Source organism: Peromyscus maniculatus, chromosome X, assembly GCF_049852395.1.
Source record: "Peromyscus maniculatus bairdii isolate BWxNUB_F1_BW_parent chromosome X, HU_Pman_BW_mat_3.1, whole genome shotgun sequence".
NCBI classification, from domain to species: Eukaryota; Metazoa; Chordata; class Mammalia; order Rodentia; family Cricetidae; genus Peromyscus; species Peromyscus maniculatus.
The window spans coordinates 868,005-891,494 of record NC_134875.1 but is presented as its reverse complement, the minus strand read 5'-3'; the positions used below and the strand labels follow the sequence as shown (position 1 = coordinate 891,494).

General features: G+C 38.6%; 1 protein-coding gene across 9 annotated transcripts in view; it reads right to left on the bottom strand.

Moving 5' to 3' along the window:
- Positions 1 to 1,610: 1,610 nt before the first annotated feature.
- Positions 1,611 to 23,490, bottom strand: part of F8 (coagulation factor VIII) — a 166,674-nt gene continuing 144,794 nt past the window's right edge. For all 9 annotated transcript variants that reach the window (XM_042268902.2, XM_076562461.1, XM_076562459.1 and 6 more), the window contains one exon: positions 1,611 to 3,617. In XM_042268902.2, coding sequence (XP_042124836.1) covers positions 3,462 to 3,617 — 156 coding nt within the window. In that variant the 3' untranslated portion in view covers positions 1,611 to 3,461. The remainder of the gene's footprint in view (positions 3,618 to 23,490) is intronic.

Genomic DNA, 23,490 nt, shown 5'->3' with positions numbered 1-23,490 from the left:
ATATACTTATTGAAGATAGTTTTTCTTGTATTAGTTATAAGCTTTTTTAATTTTAGACAAAAAGAGAGGAAATGTGGTGGTATTGTGTTCCCCAAAATATTGTGTACTCTAATAAATTTATCTGGGGTCAGAGAACAGACAGCCACTAGATACAAAGGCTAGAAAATGGTGGCACTCACACCTTTAATCCTAGCATTCCAGAGATAGAAATCCCTCTGGATCTCTGTGAGTTCAAGGCCACATTGGAAATAGCCAAGCATGGTGACACAGGCCTTTAATCCTAGAAAGCCAGCCTTTAATCCCAGGGAGTGGTGGTAGAAAGCAGAAAGATATATAAGGCTTGAGGACCAGAAACTAGAAGATTTTGACTGGTTAAGCATTCAGGCTTTTGAGCAGTAATTCAGCTGAGACCCATTCCAGATGAGGACTCAGAGGCCTCCAGTCTGAGGAGACAAGACCAGCTGAGGATCTGGCAAGGTGAGATAGCTGTGGCTTGTTCTGTCTCTCTGATCTACCAGCATGGACCCCAATAACTCGCCTCGGGTTTGATTTTATTAATAAGAACTTTTAAGATTCCTGCTACACCTCTCTACTATTGAATGTCTTTATTTGTTTTTACATATAATATTTTTACTAATTTTTGAGAATTTCACACATGCACCCAATGTCTTTTGATCATATTCATCCCACACTCCCCCAACTCCTCCCAGGGCCACCCTTACCCTCTTATCCCTTACAACTTCATGTCTTCTCTATTTTTAAAGTATCATTCATTGCATGCATTTTTATTTGTAGTATAAAAACAATTCTCAAAGACATTCATTTGTATGCATCAATGTTTTATTTAACTCATGTCTGAAGACAAAACAATAGATTTCAAGAGCATTTGAGAAATAGAGCTGTATCATCAATGGAAAAGACTGTCAAAATCAGATTATTAAGTTAGATATGAGTGGTTAGAATTTTATAGGAAATAAAACCATATCATCTGCATTTTTGTCAGTTGTGGATTATAACAAATGTGGCAACTGTGTTATAATTCCCAAAGAAGTCACAGAAGGGCCAAGCAGGATTACTAGAAAATGTACTAGGATGAAACAACAACCATATCCATTCTTTTGCCTTTTCTGTGACTGGGACACATTTTTTTTCTCTCCTGTTTTCAAACCATCCTGGGCTGCAAACTTTAAATGCATCCTCTGACTGTTTGGTGGACTATAATTGCTACCATGATGTGTTTGTGCATAATAAAGTGTACAGGTAGAAGAACCAGTGAAACATTCCCAAGCTTCTGGAGAGAATGTGGCAATGCATACTGGAGTATTCACTAATTTTTAACAGTTGAGATTTCTCGTGATTCAATGACAAAGATATAGTATAAAAAGTTCCATTATATTTTTGTTTTAGCAGGAAATTAAGTGAAGGAAGGATTAAAACAAATGCATTAATAGAACTTTAAACTTTATAATTTTCCTGTGGAAATATTAAAATGTCTTTTAGTATTTTAGTATTATTTAGTATTATAATGATAGTATTATCATTAGAGCTGAGTAGCAGTCTATTATATATATATTTGTATATACTAAATTTTTTTTTTTTTTTTGGTTTTTCGAGACAGGGTTTCTCTGTGTAGCTTTGCGCCTTTCCTGGAGCTCACTTGGTAGCCCAGGCTGGCCTCGAACTCACAGAGATCCGCCTGGCTCTGCCTCCCGAGTGCTGGGATTAAAGGCGTGCGCCACCAACGCCCGGCCTGTATATACTAAATTTTTATTATCCATTCATCTGTTGATTCTAATTCTTTGCTATAGTTAATAAGACAGGATAAACATAGAGATACATATATGTCTATGGTAGGGTATGGAGTTTTCTGGGCATATGTCCAGGAATGAAACAGCTGGGTCATATGTTAGCTCTGCTTTTATTTTTTTGAGAAATTTCCAAATTGATTTCCACAATGGCAATATTAATTACCACCAACAGCGAATAAAGTATGCCTTCTCTCCACATCCCCTCCAACATTTCTCATCAGATTTGTTGATAGCTATAATGACTAGGGTGAGGTGGTATCTCAAAATAGTTTGATTTGCATTTCCCTGATGGGTAGGGATATTGAACACTAAAAAATAGTTATTGACCAGTTGTGTTTCATTTTTTTGAAAACTGTGCATTATGTTCATTTGCCTATTAGTTGATTAACAATTTTTAATTGGTATTTAATTTCTGCAGTTCTTTGTAAATTCTGGATATTTATGTTTTCATGATGTGTAGCTGGTAAAGACTTTTCTCTTATTCTGTGGGCTGTATGTTAACTGCTGATTGTTTCTTTTTCTGTACAGAAACTTTTTATTTTCATGCAGTCCCATCTGTTGATACTTGGGGTTAGTTCCTATGCTGTTAGTGTTTGATTAAAAAGTTCTTGACTACTCTGATATGTTAAAGGCTCTCCTCTGTGTTTTCTTCTAAAAGTTTCAGTGCTTCAGGTTCTAAATTAAGGTTCAAATGAAGGTAAAATTACAGGAACATGGATAGACTTCGAATGTATATTATTAAGTGAGGTCATACAATGTCAAAGAAAAAAATCTGCATATAGCTAATAATATATGTATATATGTAAACAAAAATGTACATTTGGGTACAATATAACATGAAGAAAAGAGAACAAGGAAGGCTAAATATAAGGGGGTCAAGAATGCAGCTAATGGTCATGAGTTATTTAAGAGGGTATAAGCTAATTGTTTTTCTAGTTCTGATTCTGTCACAAATTTTTTGGTTTTGGTAGTGCATAAAATATATTTGATACTGAAATTATAAAACTTAGTGTGATTCTTCACAGCTTCCATTATGAATGTTGACACTTAAGTTTTCGGAAAATGCAGAATTAATAATTTGGGAAGCATCAGAATAGAGTCATATATGACTGTATGGTTTTAAATAAAATGATGGTGGCATAATCAGTGTGGGGCAGTATGTATGTGGAAACCTGAGAGGGATGCTGGTCTTGAATTAGTGAGAGAACTTCCTTGTGGTTTGAAAAGAATAGCCCCCATAGGCTCATATATTTGAATTCTCAGTCATCAGGGAGTGGAGCTACAGAGGATTAGGAGGTATGGCCTTGTTGGAGTAGGTATGGCCATGTTGGAGGAAGTGTGTCACTGAGGGTGGACACTGAGGTTTAAAAAGCCCAGCCAGGGCCATTCTCTCTCTCTTCCTGCAGCCTGTGGATTCAGATGTAGAACTCTAAGCTGCTTCTTGAGTACCATATCTGCCTACATGCTACCATACTCTCTACCATGACAATAGACTAAACCTCTGAAATTATAAGCAAGCCACAATTAAATGCTTTCTTTGATAAGAGTTGTCATGGTCATGGTGATTTTTCACAGCAACAACACACTGACTAAGACAATCCTGGAGCTGAAGAAGGAGGCAAAGAGTAACAAGTAGAGGATGCAGAAGCCACCTCAGTACAGCTGCTGGGCCTCACATCCAAGAATCTCAAGCCTCAGGGCAATTTGGTGCTCCCAGACCTGGGGGTGAATTCGAAGGTATCGAGTGAGTAATGGTGGGTCTAGAGAATTCACCGTTGGTGTGGATGAGTCATGATTCCCCTGAAAAACCTGATAAAAAAAGAGGATAGACAGTATTTATTAACTGACTGACAAAAGTACCATTTATACCACCACATTCTTGCTAGAAGCCTCAACTTTAGTTTCTCCCTCTTCTGTCAGTCACTCATCCATGGCTCCTCTTCCTAATGGCCCTTTCCCCTTTTTGCATCTGTCACAATGCTTATAACAACATATGAGTGACTTACTTCAATTTGCTTTTAGCATTTTAATTGAACTCTGGGAGATTGTATGACTCCATGGGCCAAAAAGTTGTTTTGACTTGTAGAATTGAGATCAACCCACTTATCTGCTATGTAGGATTGCTCTAGCTATGCCTTACATCTGAAATATTCTCACCCATGTAAAAAAATCTCAATGAAACAAAATGCTTTGCCTAAGGTCATACACAATATCTGTGTGTCAGGTAATCTGGAGGTGGGAGTTAGGACTCAACTAGTTGACTCCAAAGTCACTGCATTTGTTATTGTAAGATGAGTATATAGTAAACATTCAATAAATGGTAGGTACTGTTATTAGTCATATATACTGTTTTCATACTTTAGTAGCAATACAACAAAGTGTGTAATTTGACTAGAGAGTGTGCAGAACAGAGAAAGTTGGGAGTAGAGTCCAAGATTCAAGGTGTCTTGCCACATTGAGATTTTGGAGGTAGGTCCACTTGTAAGCCAGTCATTTGAGGAAACGAAACTGAATATTCAAAATATGTGGTTCCAGGCAGCTATGAAACTCAGTAGGATGTGTGCAGTGTGTTTTTGTATTCCATGAACTTCATACAGTAGAGGACCAAATCAAAGTTTAAGAGTAATACAGAATCTTAGAGAAACATGAAGTGGTGACACTGTTGTAAGGAATACCTTTGCAAGCACAGACACAATGACATCTGTAAGATATACCCAGGTAGTTTGCATGGAGGGAAAGAGTAGGAACTAGGCCGTTGTCATGGGAAAACTGGCTAAACAACAAAGAAAGGACTCCTGTTTCCTGGGACTATTTAGATGACATTTACCTGCAATCATTCTGTGAACTATATCTTTACAAATTTGGTGTGAGTTTCACTTCAGATTCCAAGTGGAAAGGGACTTTTCTCAGAAAACATGGTAGAAATAATTCTGGTTCTACAGAATTTAACTATAAGAACAAACAAAGTCTAAGGTATGTTCTTTACTTCATTTTCTTTTTAGGTTCCCATCCATGGTTTCCCATGGCTGTTTAATGGAATCACCTAGGGAGCGTCTTAAAACAATTGAGGCTTACTCTAGCTCTTACCCCAGAGATGCCAATTTAACTGATTCTCGTACTTTGGCACCCCTTTTGTGGTGCCTAGAAAAGGCTTCTCAATATGTAAGCCTAGAGGTACCACATTCCTGCTTAAAACCTATGATAGGGCTGGAGATGGCTTGGTGGTTGAGGGCACTAGCTGTTTTTCTAGAGGACCTGAGTTCAATTTCCAGCACCTACATGACAGTCCACAACTGTCTGTAACTCCAGTTCCAAAGAATCTGACACTCTCTTCTGGCCTCCTTGAGCACTGAATTTAAATGGTACAAAGACATACATGCAGGCAAAACACCCATACCTCCATCACTCTCCAAAACAAAACCTTCCATACCACTTAGAATAAGATCCAAACTCATTCTGATCTCCAAGCCTACTCCAAGGCTACTGTTGGCTCTGATCTCACCTCCCACTGCTTTCCCCCCTGTTTTACACTGTAGACACATTTATCTTTTTTTAGTTACTGGACAGTGCCAACTCTTTTGTTGTTGTCATTGTTGTTGTTGTTGTTAATATGAGAACCTTTGTATGTATGATTCTTTCTGCTCAGAAGAAGTCTTTTATCACACTGTTTCCTCATCTTTATCTATTGTTTTTATCCTTCATGTCTCAGTATAAATGTCATATCATTAGAAAACTTTGCCTCCTCTAAAATATGGTTCCTGTTTTTTCTAAATCTGAAATTATTGTTTGTTCATTTGTAATATCTGGAGGTTGTTGACAGAGACATCATCATCACATAGAATATGGAACCTAAAGCACATATAGAAAATTCATCTGAGACAAAACATCTCATCATTCATCATGGAGTGAAACTTGTTAAGACATAGGACCTTCTAAAGAGAGACAAAACAATCTATCCTGCAGGGAAACTTGTTAAGATAAGGAAGTAAACATCTCAATAGCATCAGGAAGTCACTGAAACTGACCAGATTTACTAGGCTTCTCTGTTGGAGTATATAAGTAGAGACTGCTGAGAAGTCAAGCTGTCTGGAAAAGATTCAGGCCAAATGACTACTTAGAAAGACTGCTTTCCAAACTGTTGAGCTGTCTGCAAGCTGTGCAGTGTGCTCCTAGCTTCTAGCTTTCATGAGTTGTCATCTATGTTGGGGTGAGCTTTGATAATACAGCTGTCTTTTGGTCATTCCCGCTCTTGTAAGCTCTCATCCAGATTCCTGTGATTAATTCCAATAAAACTCACAGTTCATAAAGTTGGACTTCAGTGGTATCTTTGGTCTGTCATCAATTCACTATCTGGAATGAGTAGACATTGTTCATATCTCCTCAGGAATAGTGTCACACAACCATACAGCATGGCAAATATACTGTAAATATTTGTTGCATTAAAGTCTGTGTGCTTGATCAAACTTTTGAGAAACATTAAGGTTCCAGATTTGGGATTGTTTTTGGGTACAATTTTACAATATATTTGGAGGTGTTGTCTGTAACACAAACTGCTAAATAGTCTTATTAATTAAAAAAAAACCCACAGAGCCAGATACTGGGGTGAAAACTGAAAGATCAGAGAAAGAGAACAAATCACAGGCAACCTCACCTTGCCAACTCCTCAGCCGATCCTATTTCCATGAATCCTCAGACTGAAAACCTCTGAGTCTTCACCCCTGAGGGTCTCAGTTGAACTGCTGTTTAGTTCCTGTCTCTTCACACCTTATATACTGTTCTCCACCCAGCCATGCCACTTCCTGGAACTAAAGGCATGTGTGCTTTCCTAGCAAAGGCATGAGATCTCAAGTGGGATTAAACGTATGTGCCACCACTGCCTCACTCTGTTCTCAGTGTGGCCTTGAACTCAGAGAGATCCAGATGGATCTCTGCCTCCCCAGTGATAGGATTAAGGGTGTGTGCCACCACTATCTGCTTTTTATGTCTAATCCAGTGGCTGGCTCTGTCCTCTGATCCCAAGATAAGTTTATTAGGGTACACAATATATCATCACCACATTAGTCATCTTTCATTAGATATAACTCTTATTATGTCCTCTTAAACTTTTATTTATAAAAATTACAAGCCTAGAGGAATTAAAAGAATGACATAGTGAACATGCTTAAGACCTTCATCTAGAGTTACCAATTATTAGAATACAGATATTTATATTCTTTCTCCTGTTTATTTTTAAAATATTATTTTATTTAGTTATGTGCATGTGTGCATGTCTGTCTGTCTGTGCACTTAAGTGCAGATGTCCATAGAGGCCAGAAGCATTGGATTCTCTGGAAGTAGAATTATATGTAGTTGTGAACAGCTTGGAATTAGTTCTGGGAATTAAACTCAGATCCTCTGTAAGAGAGCAGTATGCACTCTTAACTGTTAATCCATCTTTCCAACTCCCTCCTTTCCTCTCTCTCTGTCTCTCTCTGTCTCTGTCTCTGTCTCTCTTTCTCCCTCTCTCTCTCTCCCTTCCTCTCTCTATCCCCCTCTTTCTGTACATACACACACACACACAAACACACACACACACACACACACTTTTTTCTGCACAGTTTGGTAGACAATTATAAACATCATGGTATTTTTTCATACTAAACATTTCAGCCTGCAAAACCTAAGAAAGGGGTCATTTTTTGTACATATCATAGACTACCATTATTATGACCAACAAATGTAGCATTAATGTGATATTATCTGATATTTAAAAATTTCAGTTATCAAAATGGTATCCTACACAGTATTTATTTAGAATCTAATAAAAGATCATACATTGTATTTACTTGAATCATTTTAAATTTCCTTAAATCTAAAGTAGGGAGATGAGAGGATGGCTCACTGGATAAAGCATCTGCTGCACAAATGTGAGGGCTGGAGTTCAGATCCCTTGCACTCAAGTAAATGTGAAGTGGATATTTAACCCATCTATAATCCCAACTCCCAGGAGGCAGAGACAGGGTATCTCCAGAGCAAGCTGACTAGCTAGACTAGCCAGAATTGGTTAGGTTATCTCCAGGGAAAGCAAGAATCCCTTCCTCATAATAAAGTGGAGAACAATAAAGGAAGATACTTAATATAAATTTTGGTCTCTGTACACATATACTCCCACACATATGTTCACCCACACATGTGAGCATACACATATACACATAGGCAAAATTAAAAAGAAAATGCAAAATAAATTCATAGTCTTTGCTCTTTTTCATCAGTTGTGACATTGACATCTTTAATAGCCCAGAATACTTGTGGTACAGCATGGTCTGAATTCTCATTAGATAAGTAGAAAATGTGTCCTTTTTGCACTGCATCAAAGGATACTCAATGTGCCAGTCTGTCCCATTATTGATGACCCTAAGTTTGATCACTTTGTTAAGATTGAGTCCACTCAAACCTATTACAAAAGTTATTCTACTTTCTTAACAATCTGCCGGGTAAACTTTGAAACCATGTCAATGTTTTATTTCCCAACAAACCTTTACCCAGTGGTTTTTATTATCCATTCAATTTCTTTACAAGTATTAAATAGTATATGATGGTTCCAAATAAATTTATAATTTTGCTGAATCTTTTACACTTATTAACCAGTATTATTCTGTGTGGAGCAGAAGCTCACTTTCTACTTTTATTTACTTTCTCCTTTTATTTATAGTAAAAAACTGTTACTATGGACTCATGTGTTCTTTCTTTATTATATGCATTACAATCTATTACCATCATTATTCTTTTTGGCTCCTTAGGTCTGGGATTATTGGCATGAGCCAATATACTCTGCCATTATCTTTTTGATAAATTTTCTCCAAGTTGGCTAACAGAAAGCTCTTCAAGTAAACTCCTATGTTCTTTTTTACATGGACCTCATTAGCCTTATATTCTGGCACATGGAGATGTTTCAAGATTTCCAGGCAGTTTCCTTGCTTCAGAAATTAGTCATTTCTCAAATAAGCCCAAACTCCCTTTACTGGGAAATGATAGAGACCAACATCTGGACACGATGTGCTCACTGCTTTTATCATATCAATGTTGCTAGGCTTTCTCAGTGGACAGTGCTATCATACATTTCTTTTAAAATTCTTATTAAAGTTCTTATTGATACTAGAAGTTCAATTCTAGCATTTCTTATACTCATTATACTCACTCTAATGCTGTTAAAAGAAATTATCCCAAACCCTGTGCCTCAAAATGAATGTATTCTCTCAATGTTCTAAAGGCTCAAAGTCTGGAGCCTGAAGGAGAGGCCTGAGAAACTGAGTAAAACACAGTCACATTTAAAGCTTCTATCATATCTACTAACTTACCACTGGCCAAAAAGAGTTGTATGGCCATACCAACAGACAATGAGGTTTTCAGGGAAAGATGGAATAAAAAGTTAAGAACAACACATGAATTCAATATACCTATGTGATATTTTCTGTGAAATTCATTACATTTTCTTCTTCTAACAATAAAGGATAATTTATGTTGGTAAGGGTGAACATTTGGGTGGTTTACTAGATTTCTTAATCCAGGAGTACCCTCTACTAGTAACAAAATGAAATGGAACTTCTTTAATAGCCAGGAAGAAAAGAGGTGTGTAGCTAGTGATTCAGTGTTTTTTGTTTCCACAGCTCACTTAATAATAATCTAACCAGAATAATTTTGAATGAACAAGCCCCAGTTCCATTACCATGATTGAGGCTACAAATGCTACCAAGTTATGTCTTATCTTGAGCCTACAACCTGCCAAAGTAAGTATAAAACAGAGGAGGGACTAAGGTTTGTACTATTACAGGATTCTTATTACTGATGTGTTCTCATGGCCTAGGGCCCACTGGAACCAGTCACAGCTGAGATAGACATTGCATAGACCGAGACTATATGTCTTTTTGCATAGGAGTTATTTCAGAAGCTTCATTGAATATGAATTCCTGGGGATGGGTGGTAGTGGTGGTGGGGTCTTTAGAATCAGCCCAATCTTAGGTTTCACCAGCCTGGTCTAAGGCAAAGTACTGTTCTTATTACTCTGTCCTACCCACAGTGAATGATGTCATACTCTACAATGCTGCTCAACATTGGAGTAGTATTGGTAAAGGTGGTCTTTTGGGCACGAAAGGGATGATAAGATGGGTGGCTCCTTAGAGTCTAACAGTGTCAATAACCTGTACAGTGTCAAGGACAGTCTCAGCCTATATCACCTGCCTGCATCACATTCAGGCTGAAGCTCAAGTCCATCCTACTAATGTACATGTATCCTCTTGGTACTAGACCCAGTCCATAAACTCCATCTGGAAATTCTGGCCTTCATGTAGGGTCTTCAGCATTGGGTTTTATCACAGTGGGTCTGAAAATAAGCTCCAATGTAAATGAATAAATCTTTCCCACCTACCTATTCCCAAATAACCAGTCAGAGGCTTAATATTAATTACAAACTGTTTGGCCCAGGCTTATTGCTAGCTAGCTCTGACATCCTAAATTAACCTATTTCTATTAATCTATATTTTGCCATGTGGCCATGGAATTAACAGTCTGCTGACATCTTGTTCCTTGGGTGGCTGGATGGCATCTGCCATGACTGCACCCTTCTTCTCCCTGTCTCTCTCCTTGGATTTCCTGCCTAGCTCTATCTTGCCTTACCATAGGCTGAAACAGCTTTATTTATCAGCCAATGGGAGCAACACATATTCACAGCACACAGAAAGATCATCCCACAGCACTCCAAGGCAAAGTTAAAAGCTGTGTTAGCTTTCATGCCCTTCTCCTCAGCAGGTGGAGTCTTGCTCCCTATTTGTTACCAAAGGTTGGGAAAGGGGGTTCAAAGAATGGTGAAATTGGTTTCTCTGATGCTGTCCTAACTCAGTTCTAGCATCTCAGAATATGGGTATTGGCCTGGTTGTAGGAGGTGTAAGGTGTTACTCAGCAGCAGATTTCACTCTCAGGCCAGGAATTAGATTGCAAGTTTAAGGCCTGAGCTTAAGTCTTCTCTCTTCCTCAACTCTCTCTAAGCTGTGCTGCTTAAAGTTAAGGGAGGCATGTCAGAGGCAACTCTTTCCTTCCTGCTTTCTTTAATATATCTTGATTTATTTTTTAATAGCAAAAGCAGACATTATAGTGTCTTTCATTTGCTTTCCTTATCTCATATGAAAGTAATTTATATATGAATAACTATTCAACTTGGTGTGCCCAAGTGGAGATGGTTACTGAAACAGCTTACTCAGCCACCATCTTGCTTTGCCTTCCATTTTGATATGTAATGCTTTGTTATTATTCATTTAAAATATATATATATTTTTAGTTTTTCAAGACAAAGTTTCTCTGTGTATCTCTGACTGTCCTGGAGCTCTCTCTGTTGACCAGGCTGGCCTCAAATTCATAGAGATCCATCTGCCTTTGCTTCCTACATGCTGGGATTAGAGGCATGCACCACCACCCAGCTAAGTATTTTCTAATTTATGATTTTTGTGACATAAGAGTTATTTAAAGTTTCTCTATTGCTATGAAGATTTTACAGCTAGCCTTATATTCATATCTAACTTAATAATCAAGTAATTAACACACTTTAATTTTAAAATTCTCTGAAATTTGAGACTGCTTGGTGGGGAGGAGGAAGGAAGATCTTAAGTAAGGTGGAATAGTGAAACACAGGTGATATGAATGAGAAAGTGGAATAATGGTGAGGGAGGTTTAAATGGGGAGAGGGGTGGGAGAGTAGGTCAGAGAAAGAGATAGGAGAGGGATAATTAACACTAAGGATGCTTTAAAAAACTATATGAAAACCTACTATTTTACACATATTCATCTAAAAGAGTTATCTGGACTTATACTATAGAGAAGACAATGTTCCTACAGAAGCCATAAGTGGTGAAATAAAAATTTGAGTGCCAGGTTTGGGATACCTTCCTGTGATGGCTAATCTAGGTTGTCAACTTTACTACATACAGAACCAACTAAAATCCAAGTAGCTGGGCATACATGTGAATGAATTTTCTTTACTGGATCATTTGAGGTGGGAAGACTCACTCTAAATTTGGGGCACGCCTTCTGATGGCAACCTTTTTAAAAGGACATGGAAGAAGGAATCTTTTGCTTTTTGCCTGCTTGCCTTCACTCTCACTAGAAAGTTCATCTGTTCTGCTGCTGAGGCATTTCTTCACTGATGTTAGAACCTACTTCTTCAGGATTCTAATGGAGACTAGAGACCAGCTGAGACACTCAGCCTCAGAGACCAAATGACTACTGGATTCTTGGACTTTGTGTCAGGAAATAGCCATTGTTGGACTAGTAAGACCACAATCTATAAGCCACTCTAATAAATCCACTTTTAATATATACACATTATATATATATATATATATATATATATATATATATATATATATATATATTTGTTCACTCTATCAGTTCTGTTCCTCTAGAGAATACTAATACAGCCACCTTGTTAATCAGGGATGTCTTGGAGACCCCCTAAACAATACAGTCTATTGTTATTGCTCTTGGTTGTCCACCAGAACTTGATGGTAAGTCCCTATTATTAAAGATACCACACATTTTGGTCATAAGCCTTGGAGAAATCAAGTAGGCACTGAACAGGAAGCTTCCTGCCTGCTGGTGTGCTTTCATAGTATCTGAAGTTGCTATGTATGCTACTGGGGAGAAAAAGTCTTACACAGCTATGAACCCCATGGGCTACAATAATGACTAGTATGATAAGATACACTCATGAGTGCAACAGTGGAATAAATGTCAGAAAGGTAACTTTCTGATTGGATTTAAGGCAGATTTAAGTAGGACTTGTATGCCTGGAACTGTAAATCTGGCCAAGAATCCATTGTTGGAGTCACAGGCCCCAGGGGGTGAACCTACTACTATTATTTTGCTAAATAGACATAGTAGCAAACTACCTTCTAAATTCCAATCTCTGTGCCAATAGATTAGTGCAACATTGAGTGCACATCAGATAAACTTCTTTGTGCAGCAAATGGCAGTTAATGCAAAAACTCATAACTGATCAAACTTCAGGGAAGTATTTGTGGAGTGCTCAACCACATTAATATTACCCCATCCCCACCCTTGTCTAAGACTCAGGGACCATATTAGAAGAAGGGGCAGAAAGACTGTAGGGGAAGGTGGCTGAAACACTGTAACAGCCAGAGGTCATGGAAGACTGGAGCAAAATAGTGTTCTGGACATATCAGGACTGTTGCAGTCATGAACCTACAACAGCTGTAGTTGCCTGAAAAAGATCTGTACAAGATCCAGCCAACACTTTAGATGGAGCAGGAGGGGATCACAAGCTCCCACCCAAAACTAAGTGTTAGTCCAGGGCAGCACCCTCGCCAGTGGCAGTGCTGGTGACAATGACAATGTCCTCAACAGAAGGACTTTGGCCGAATAAATGGAAGGATTATTATTGGGTATCAAGGCTAAAGGTGGAAAATCAGGTCTCCTAAGGCAGGTTTCTGTTTACCAGGAACCTCCCTTAATACTTCCCAAAGGTCAACTACCTCAGGAAAGGGTATCTAGTTTCTGACCAATCTCAACAGTTCAAAGATCCCCTACCCTGATAATGATCATATAAAATCTGCTTGCCTTTCTACTATTTTGCTTCTCTTTGTGCCCCACCCCCATCAAGTAGCCTTGACAGTTTGATCCTCAACAACTTTTTTTTCTACCGATGGAGCCATCTAGTTTGATGGTTTCACTACACCCTCCCTTACATTTGGTGCTGAAATGCTGGAGAAGAACACTGAGTTCCTTTCAAAGGGCCTGGCCTCTTCTAACTGAACCAAATTGCTGATTTTAACCCTCCTGGGTGAAGATCACTTGCTTATGCTGGCTCCTGCAACTCACCGTATTCGACTTCAAATTTTAAAGTTTACCTTTCCAGCTATTGCTCTCCTTCACCCACTCTACTCACTCATTTTTCCTTGACTCTCCTCAACACTCATGCGTCCTTGGAGTTGCCTTCTCTGTCTGTCTTTTTAATTGGCTTGTTAGAGCCTGCTGTCTTTCTGTCTCTCTGGAGCCTACTCAACTAAAGTATATTGGTGTCTCAAGCAGCTTCTCTTTTGTTCTACTGGGCACTCATCACATGGAAAGGGACACCTTATCCACTGCAATTCAGGACATCTTTCTGAAAAGTCTCTTTCCCTTTGGGAATGCCCTTCCCTCCCCTCCCCTCCCCTCCCCTCCCCTCCCCTCCCCTCCCCTCTCCTCTCCTTCCCTCCCCTCCCCTCCCCTCCCCTCCCCTCCCCTCCCCTCCCCTCTCCTCTCCTTCCCTCCCCTCCCCTCCCCTCCCCTCCCTTCCCTTCACTCTTTTTTGCCTTATCACCTCCAGCAGCTTATACCTATTCCCATATCGATGGTCTTTTTCTCAGAAAAGTTGTAGGTCCTAATGGACTATTCCATGTACATATCCCTTTTCTATAGCTAATCTCTCCCACATAGAAAAGTACCTTGGTTCTTTCTCTGCTTATCTTTCTAACTTCAGCCAAGAGTTTAAGTGCCCTATCCAAATCTACAGCCTCACTTGGCATGACCTCTGTTATTTTTTTTTCTCGACTCTTACCCGTGAAGAAAATGAGAGGGACTGGACAGTTGCCCAAGCCCATATTCACCACATGTAAACTTCCTATCCCGTGGGAGCTGTGGCAGTTCCCTGGGCAGATCACCACTAGAATTATCGGGTAAATACTGAGAATCAGTGCATTGGCAGAATATCCCATAATAACATGGTTATTTGCCTCTTAACTGGCTTCCAAAAGGACTCCCATAAGGTGGTTAATTTCAATAAACTGAGGTGGGTCACCTAGAGGACAGATGAAAATCCTGCTGAATTCTTCAACCAACTTACATGGGCTCTTCTTCAGTACACAAAACTAGATCCTAATTTGTGGTTGCATTCCTGCTGAACTCCTGATCTGGCTCCAAAGAGTAGCACCTAGCCCTAATGCTTCCTTTGTTTAGCCACACCTTTTGTTTCTCTTATGCCTTTTGTTTCTCTTAATCACCCTATGTGAATCTTGTCTGAGAGTCAAGGATCAGAGAGGCTCCTAAGGATCAAAGAAAGGCCTATGCAAAACTTGATTCAGGAAACCCAGAAAACAATGGTACCTGAGAAATCAAGTAATTTGCACTTGGCATTTTATCTCTGGGAGCTCCTTTCAGGTTGCTTTGAAGGTACAGAAATTAACTAGCTAAACTGTAAATAGAGAGTAAATAAAAATGCCCCAGGTGTAGGGAAAATGCTTCAGTCCTTCGAAGCTGGACCCCCCTGCAGCCACCAAAGGCTAAATTCATTCTTAAGGTGCCTCTGAGCCTTCTTTCCATGTATCTGCATGAACCCACATAACTGTGCCACGACTACAGCTATGTTTGGCACCAATGCGACAGAAGGACAAAGGATCAGCTGAAGGACAGAGGAGTCAACCATCTTAAGAACTGGAGGGAATTGCTCTCAGGGTAAGAGGACTCCAGGATTGGGAGGGCCATGGGAAACTTTCCATCTCAGGAGTAATGGTATATGCAGTTATTAAAATTCCTGTTTCAAGGAACTAAAGTGAAAGTGAAGGAAAAACAGCTTACAGAGATATTGGTATTAATTTAATGGCATTGTCATTGGTTTCAGGCAACTCCTCACATTCAATTGAAACTGAAGGTATGGAAGCAAGTTATTAGAGCTCTGAGGAGAGCTCATCAGAAAAGAGAGCCTGTACCATTAAAAATTTGCTCCTTATGTAATTTAATATCAAGTGCTCTGGAGCCATTAAAGAGTGAGGAATCGCTGAAAGCTGTATTTGAAGTTGACCAGGAAAATAAAAGGAAAGACACTCAGGCTAGAAATTGTCAGTCAGCAGAGGAAAATGTTCCTTCACAGAGAGATAGAAATACTGTTTCAGAGGACAGTGAAAGTGAGGAAAGCCAGGACACTGGAGATGACTCTCCTTCTTCATCAGTTGAAACAGATTCAGAAATTTGAAAGGCTGAAAGGTTAACTGCACGTTTAAAAATACAAGAGCTCCTGAGACAAACATTAAAAAAGGAAAAAGGAAAGTTCCCAGTAAAGGGAAAGTAAGAAAATCTTCCCAGTAGTAAAAAGGGAAGAAGAAAGAATTAAAAGAAAAAATTTCCCAATAGAAGAAAGGGAAATGTTCAATTATGGACCTATGGCTCCACCTTATGATGCATTCGAGGAATGGTTGCCTAGGGTCATAAGGACACCTCCACAGGTGTTCCCAGTTATTATGCACTGAATGTCTGCAAATAATCAACAGTTTCAAGGTTATATTCAGAATGATTGGAGACCTACAGAAATGAAAGATCTGAAAGGATTAAAAGAAGCATGTAGCACATGGGATGCATTCACCCTACATAAGACAGATTTTAAATAACTGGGATACTCAGAATAGAATTATTCCACAAGATTGGAAGGACCTCATGGCAGCTATACTAGAGGCCAGTGCTCAATTACACTGGTTTACTTGGTGGACAGAGGAAGCAGCAGTCATGGAACAGACTAGAGGAATGAATATATTAGGAGAGTGTCCATATGCTAATTTACAAAGACAAATGAAGTTTGATGATGTTACTATAATGCAGTGTTGTCTAGAGGCTTTAAGGACCTGGGATAAGGTCAAGGAGCCAGGGAAAGATCCATATCCTTCACAAAAATCACACAAAGTGCAGGAGAAGGCTACACTGATTTTTTTTTGCAAAGATTAACTTCAGCAGTGCATACAGCAATAGCTGATCCAGATGCTAGAAGAGTTCTAATTGAGTCTTTGGCTTTTGAGAACACTAATACTGAATGCCAAAATGCCATAAGGCCCTTGAAGGCTCAGAGAGCTCCTTTAGAGGAATGGATTAAAGCTACTGCTGATATTGGATCCACAGAATATAATGCTAATATAGTTGGACAAGCTATAGCTAAAGGCTTTAAACCTCAGAATAGAAGATGTTTTAACTGTGGGAAACTGGGACATTTAAGGAAAGATTGTTGTCATTCTGTTACTTAAAAAGATACTTCTTTAGAGGATAATCATAATAGAAAGCCTCAGTCCTCAGGAATTTGTAAGAGATGTGGTAAAGGTAAACATTGGACTAACGAGTATAGATAAAAGAGAGATATGCATGGTAATCCTTTGCCTTTGGGAAACTGGCTGAAGGCATAGCTTGGGGCCCAGTAACAAACAATGAGCTGCCAATTTCTTGTCAGCAATGGAATGGCTCATCAACAGAGCCATCAGGAGAACATAGGCTCAGCATTGGAGAGTTAATGCATGCTAAATTCAGGGAGCACTACTTTAGAATTGGCAATGAGCAGACAACTAACTTTGTCCCCAAAAAATCTTTGTTACAAGATAGCCACTGGGGAATAATTTTTGGTACAAGCAGTCTAACATCTCAGGGACTTATTGTTCACACAGGAATTATAGATGAAGACTTTAGGGAGAAATTAAAATCATGGCTTATATAAAAAGATGCAGATAAGGGCTGGAGATAGAATTGCTCAATTGTTATTACTCCCATATTTAAAAGGCAAAGCAGCTCCAGTGAGCAGGACAGGAGGTTTTGGAAGTACTGGAAGAAAAGTATTTTTGCAAACAATCATTAATGATGAAAGACCGAAATTAAAAGTAAAATTAGATGGGATTGAGACGGAAGGATTACTGGATTCTGGTGATGTATCAATAATTTCACAAGAATCCTGGGATCCCAACTGGCCTCTACAAGAAGTATCCACTCAATTTGTTGGCATTGGAACCTTATCTCAGGTAAAACAGGGTATAGAGTGGATCAATTGTATAGGGCCTGAAGGACAGGTAGGGATGTTAAAGCCTTATGTGGCTGATACAGCTGTAAATTTATGGGTAAGAGATTTGTTACAACAACGAAGAACTCAGATTAATATTCCTACAATTGCAAAAAAAGCTCGGAAATTGGTATTTAAATTGATGTTTAAAGGGACCTCCGGAAAAACTATAAGGGAAGCTCACAGGCTATGCAGGTTGTACAAAGGCAAGAAAGGACAGGAATTGGATATCCATATTTAGAATAGGGCCCCTGCCAATAGCCCAATTGCTCTGACTTTAAAATGGCTAACTAAGAAGCCTATATGGGTAGAGCAGTGGCCCTTAACTAAAGAAAAATTGTAGGCACTTGAAGAACTTGTAAAAGAACAGTTAGATGCTAAGAACAATGAGGAAACTACTAGCCCTTGGAATTCTCCTGTATTTGTAATAAAAAAGAAGTCTAGAAAGTGGAGAATGTTAATTGACCTAAGAGCTATTAGTAAGATAATTCAACCCATGGGATCCTTACAGTCTGGGATTCTGTTACCTTCTTTATTACCTAAAAATTCGCCTATTATAGTTATTGATTTACACGGTTGCTTCTTTACCATCCCTTTACAAGAATAGGATAGAGAAAAAATTGCTTTTACAATTCCTACTTATAATAATGCTCATCCAGTAAGGAGATATCATTGGAATGTCCTCCCATAGGGAATGCTAAATAGCCCAGTCTTGTGTCAATATTTTGTAAATCAGCCACTGGAAGCAGTACATAAACAATTTCCTCAATCTATTATTTATCATTATATGGATGATATTTTATTGGCTGCTTCTGATACAGATACCTTAGGAAAAAATGTTTAATGTAGTATAGAAAAATTTACCCTGTTAGGAATTACAAATATTTTCTGAAAAAAAATACAAAGAGGAGATTCTCTTAGCTATTTAGGCTATAAATTAAGCAAACTGACAATTCAGCCACAGAAGACACAGATTAGGAGAGATTGACTGCATACTCTCAATGATTTTCAAAAAGTATTGGGTGATAGTAACTGGTTATGGCCTACGATTAGATCCTCTACTCAAGAATTAACTAATTTGTTTCAAATTCTGCAAGGTGAATTAGATTTAAATAGTTCAAGACAGTTAACAGCTGAGGCCAAAAAAGAATTAGCCCTGGTATGCTGTGGGATGTTCTGTATGGCAAATGTGTTGCTCTGATTGGTTAGTAAATAAAACACTGATTGGCCAGTAGTCAGGCAGGAGGAAGTATAGGCGGGACAAGGAGGAGAAGAATTCTGGGAAGTAGAAGGCTGAGTCAGAGACACTGCCAGCCGCCACCATGACAAGACACATGTGAAGATGCCAGTAGGCCACGAGCCACGTGGCAAGGTATAGATTTATAGAAATGGGTTAATTTAAGATATAAGAACAGTTAGCAAGAAGCCTGCCACGGCCATAAAGTTTATAAGCAATATAAGTCTCTGTTTACTTGGTTGGGTCTGAGTGGCTGTGGGACTGGCGGGTTAGAGAGATTTGTCCTGACTGTGGGCCAGGCAGGAAAACTCTAGCTATACTTGTAGAATGAAAATTACAAAATGCCTGTGTGGATAGATTAGACCTTATAAAGAGGTGTATTTTAGTAATTTTACTTTCAAATCATTCCCCTACTGGACTCATTATGTAGAGAAAGGATTATATTTTGGAATGGATTTTCTTAGCTCACAGAGTAAAAAATTAAAAACCTATATAGAAATGCTTTCTGAATTAATCATAAAAGGAAGATTAAGACTTCATCAATTGTCAGGTAGGGATTCAGCTGAGATTGTGATATCCTATATCAATACAGAAATTAGGCAATTGTGGGTGATTAATGATGATTGGCAAAGAGCTTGTAGTAATTTCCTGCTCTGGATATGTTCTATATGCTGTGAATGTGTTGCTCTGATTTGTTGATAAATACAATGCTGATTGGCCAGTAGCCAGGTATGAAGTATAGGTGGAACAAACAAAAAAGAGAATTCTGGGAACAGGAAGGCTGAGTCAGGAGTCGCCAGACAGACACAGAAGAAGTGATATGTAAAAGTACCGGTAAGCCACTAGTCACATAGCAACTTATAGATGAATAGAAATGGGTTAATTTAAGATATAAGAACTAGATAACAAGAAGCCTGCCGCAGCCATACAGTTCATAAGTAATATAAGTCTCTGTGTGTTTACTTGGGTCCAATTGGCTGGCCACAGGGACACAGGGGCTGAACAGAACAAGGAAAACTTTAGCCACAATTTCCTAGGAGAAATTAACAACCAATATCCAAAAAGTAAACGAATCTAGTTTATAAAAAGAACTGAATGGATTCTCCCCTGCATAATAAAAAGGGCACCTATTCCTGGGGCTCTTACATTCTATACTGATGCAAATAAACTAGGAATGTCTGGTTATAAGGCAGGGAACATCAGTAAGATTGTTCAAAGTCCATATGAATCAGTTCAGAAATCGGAGTTGTATGCCATTCTGCTGGTTTTATTAGACTTTAAGGAATCTTTCAACATAATTACTGATTCTCAATATGTGGAAAGGGTTGTATTGCATATAGAGACTGCTGAATTTATTCCTGATAATTCAGAACTAACTTTATAATTTGTACAACTACAACAGACAGTCCAAGGAAGTGATTGCCCACCTTACATTACCCATATTCAGTCTCATACTGGGTTGCCTGGGCCGTGAGCAAAAGGAAATGTGGAAATTGATCAATTATTGATATGATCTGTGTTAGAAGCCTCAGAATTTCATAAGAAACATGTTATTAGTAGAGGCTTAAAGAAAAAAATTTCTATTACTTGACAACAAACTAAGGAAATTATAAAAAACTGTCCTGCTTGTTCTTTTTATAATCAAGTCCCTTTACCTGTAGGAACTAATCCTAAAGGTACAGAAAAGAATGAAATTTAAATGGATGTATTTCCTTTAGTAGATTTTGGAAAATTAAAATATTTTCATGATATCATTGACACTTATTCTGGATTCCAATGGGCATCTGCCTTAAGTTCTGAAAAGGCATATTCTATAATTACACATTTATTAGAAGAAATGGCTATAATGGGCATACCAGCACAAATTAAGACTGATAATGCTCTAGCTTATGTTTCCAGTAAAATGAAACATTTTTTTTTGTGCATGACAACATAAAATATGTTGCAGGGATACCATACAAACCTACAGGACAAGCAATTATTGAGAAATATAATAGCACCCTAAAAGAGATGCTTGCTAAATAGAAGGGGGACATGAGAACCCCCAGAGATAGACTGTATAATGCCTTATTAACCTTAAATTTTCTAAATGTTAATGATACAGAGACAACAGCATCAGAAAGGCATTGGACGATAGTAAAATCTACTGACTTAAATCAGTCTGTATACTACAAGGATGCCATGACTTCTGCTTGGCAAAAAGGGGAGGTGTTTCAATGGTGCTGGGGTTATGCTTATGTTTCTACTGGAGATAATACATTGTGGATTCTATCAAAATTGATAAAAACCTGTCATGAGCAAAAGACATCTCCAAGATGCTGCAGATGCAGGAATGCCTCTGCCAAAGTCAAGACACAGGAGACCTTTGCAATAAACAACTAATCCTCCCACCTGGGGACAGCTTAAGAGTTTGTGTGACAAAGATTATACTTCACATGACTCACAAGCCTCTAAATGCTACACTTATTTCTTGCCATGCTTTCCATGGTAACGATGCAGGTAAAAGGGATGAATCATAATTATTGGGCTTATATCCCTAATCCTCCAATTAACATAGCAGTAAGTTCGGGAGATAGGAATATTCCTGTAGTGGTTAATGAATCTTCTTGGCTACCTGGTCCTTATGACAACCGAAATTCTGCTCAGCCAATGGAGGAGGGTCAAGTGTTGACAATTACACCATTGGAGTACAAGGAATTCCTATTTGCAAATGGGAAATAGAATTCAATGCCAAAAATAACCTCTCAAGTATGGCTATCCATAGTCAATACTATCATAATAGGTTTTATATGCTTCATGCATCTGGTTTTAAAGGACAAGAGATTAGTGCTACTAGTTCCATAAATCTACTGTTCTGCAAGATGAGGGTTACCAACAAGGAATCTGACTGGGTACATTGGTAACAGTGTAAGAGTGAGAAACCTCGAGTGCTAATTAATATCTCTCAAGGAGTTGTCATTGATTGGAGCCCTTATAGCACCCCTCAAGGGAAATATTCTTACTCAGAGTTAAGATGGAAATGGTATAATATAAATGGAACTGTGGAAATCAGTGCTTCTATTAATGAACCTATTCGGTGGTATGGAGTTGGAATGGCAAGTCCTCTCCTGCTATTTGGCAATTCAATTCAGACTAACTTGTGGAAATTGGTAAGTGCCTTCCACCCTCTTAAGGTGTGGGAAGGAAAATTAAACATTAAGGATAAGTACACTCTGTCTTGTAGACTAAGTCAAAGCCATCCTACACAAAGGCATGTGCACCACTGCCTTATTTGCTATTAAAGGGGCCTGTACAATGGCACCCAAATATTACAGCATTACTTGTGAACAGTGTACCCTTCATACCTGTGTTAATTCTAGTATGTTTTTAAATTTGACCTTTGAAAGTTTATATATTCTTAGAGCAAGGCCAGCAATCTAGATACCAATAAAGTTGTCGAGGCCAGGCAAGACTCTCCTGTGATAATCCAGAAGCTTGCTGAAAGAATATTAAAAAGAACATGTTGGATGGTTGGACCAGTGGTTGCAGTTATTATGGGAATCATTGCACTGACAGCTATTGAAGGGTTCACAACACGCCCCCACGGTCGCATATGCCAGGCGGACACTTCTGCCTAGCCAGTTCCAGGTCAAGATAACCATTTCTGGGTCAAGGCGTCTTGCATGACCAGGATCCGTGACGTTTCATGGCGACGTAAACGCACAACGTGGCCATGTGATCTACGCACATGTGTGGAGTAGTGACGTGACCTGGCCAAGCCCAGTCTTTAAAAAATGAGCGCCATGTTCCCGGTTCCTTCTTCTTCTCCACACATGTGTCTCTCCCACAGGCCTGCACACTCTCTGTCCCTTTATCTCTAATAAAACTCTTATTAGCAGATTCTGTCATGTTTCGTGACATTTCCTTGCAGGTTAAGAACACAACGCAGCCAAATAACTAAGAGCTATAGCAGCAACAGATGGAGTAGCCCTTCATAAAGAAATCCAAACCGCTGAATTCATTAGAGACTGGCATAGGCATTCAGAAGAACTTTGGACTGAACAAAGCAAGATTGATAATGACATAGTAAATGAATTATCTGAATTAAGGTAAGCTGTTTTACTGTTAGGGGATCAGTTAGAAATTTTGAAGGAGCAGATAAAATTAAAATGTCATTGGAATGTTTCTTGCTATTGAATCACACCCTTAAGATTTAATGAAAGCATGTATGATTGGGAAAAGGTTAAGATGCATTTGTTGGGTTACCCTAATTCTTCTCAAATGGTTTTTGATTTACAGAAAGAAATCAAAGAAACTTTTGCAAAAAAGTTACCTGATATGACGGGAATGGATACTATAGAAAATCTAGCAGATACCAGAGCCTCATTCAATCCTACAAATTACTTTAGTAGATTTCTTATCCTAGCAGGTGTTGCTCTTGTTTTAGCAATAGTAATTTTATTGGCTTTAACACGTGTTTTGGTATACTTGCATAAGATTACAAGACAAATAGAAAGAAGGCTATATTTGCTGTTAAGGCTGCATAACCTTCAAGATAATTTATTTTTTTTATATAAGAAGGGGGATCTGTGGCTGCATTCCTGCTAAGTTCCTGACCTGGCTCCAAAGAGTAGCACCTA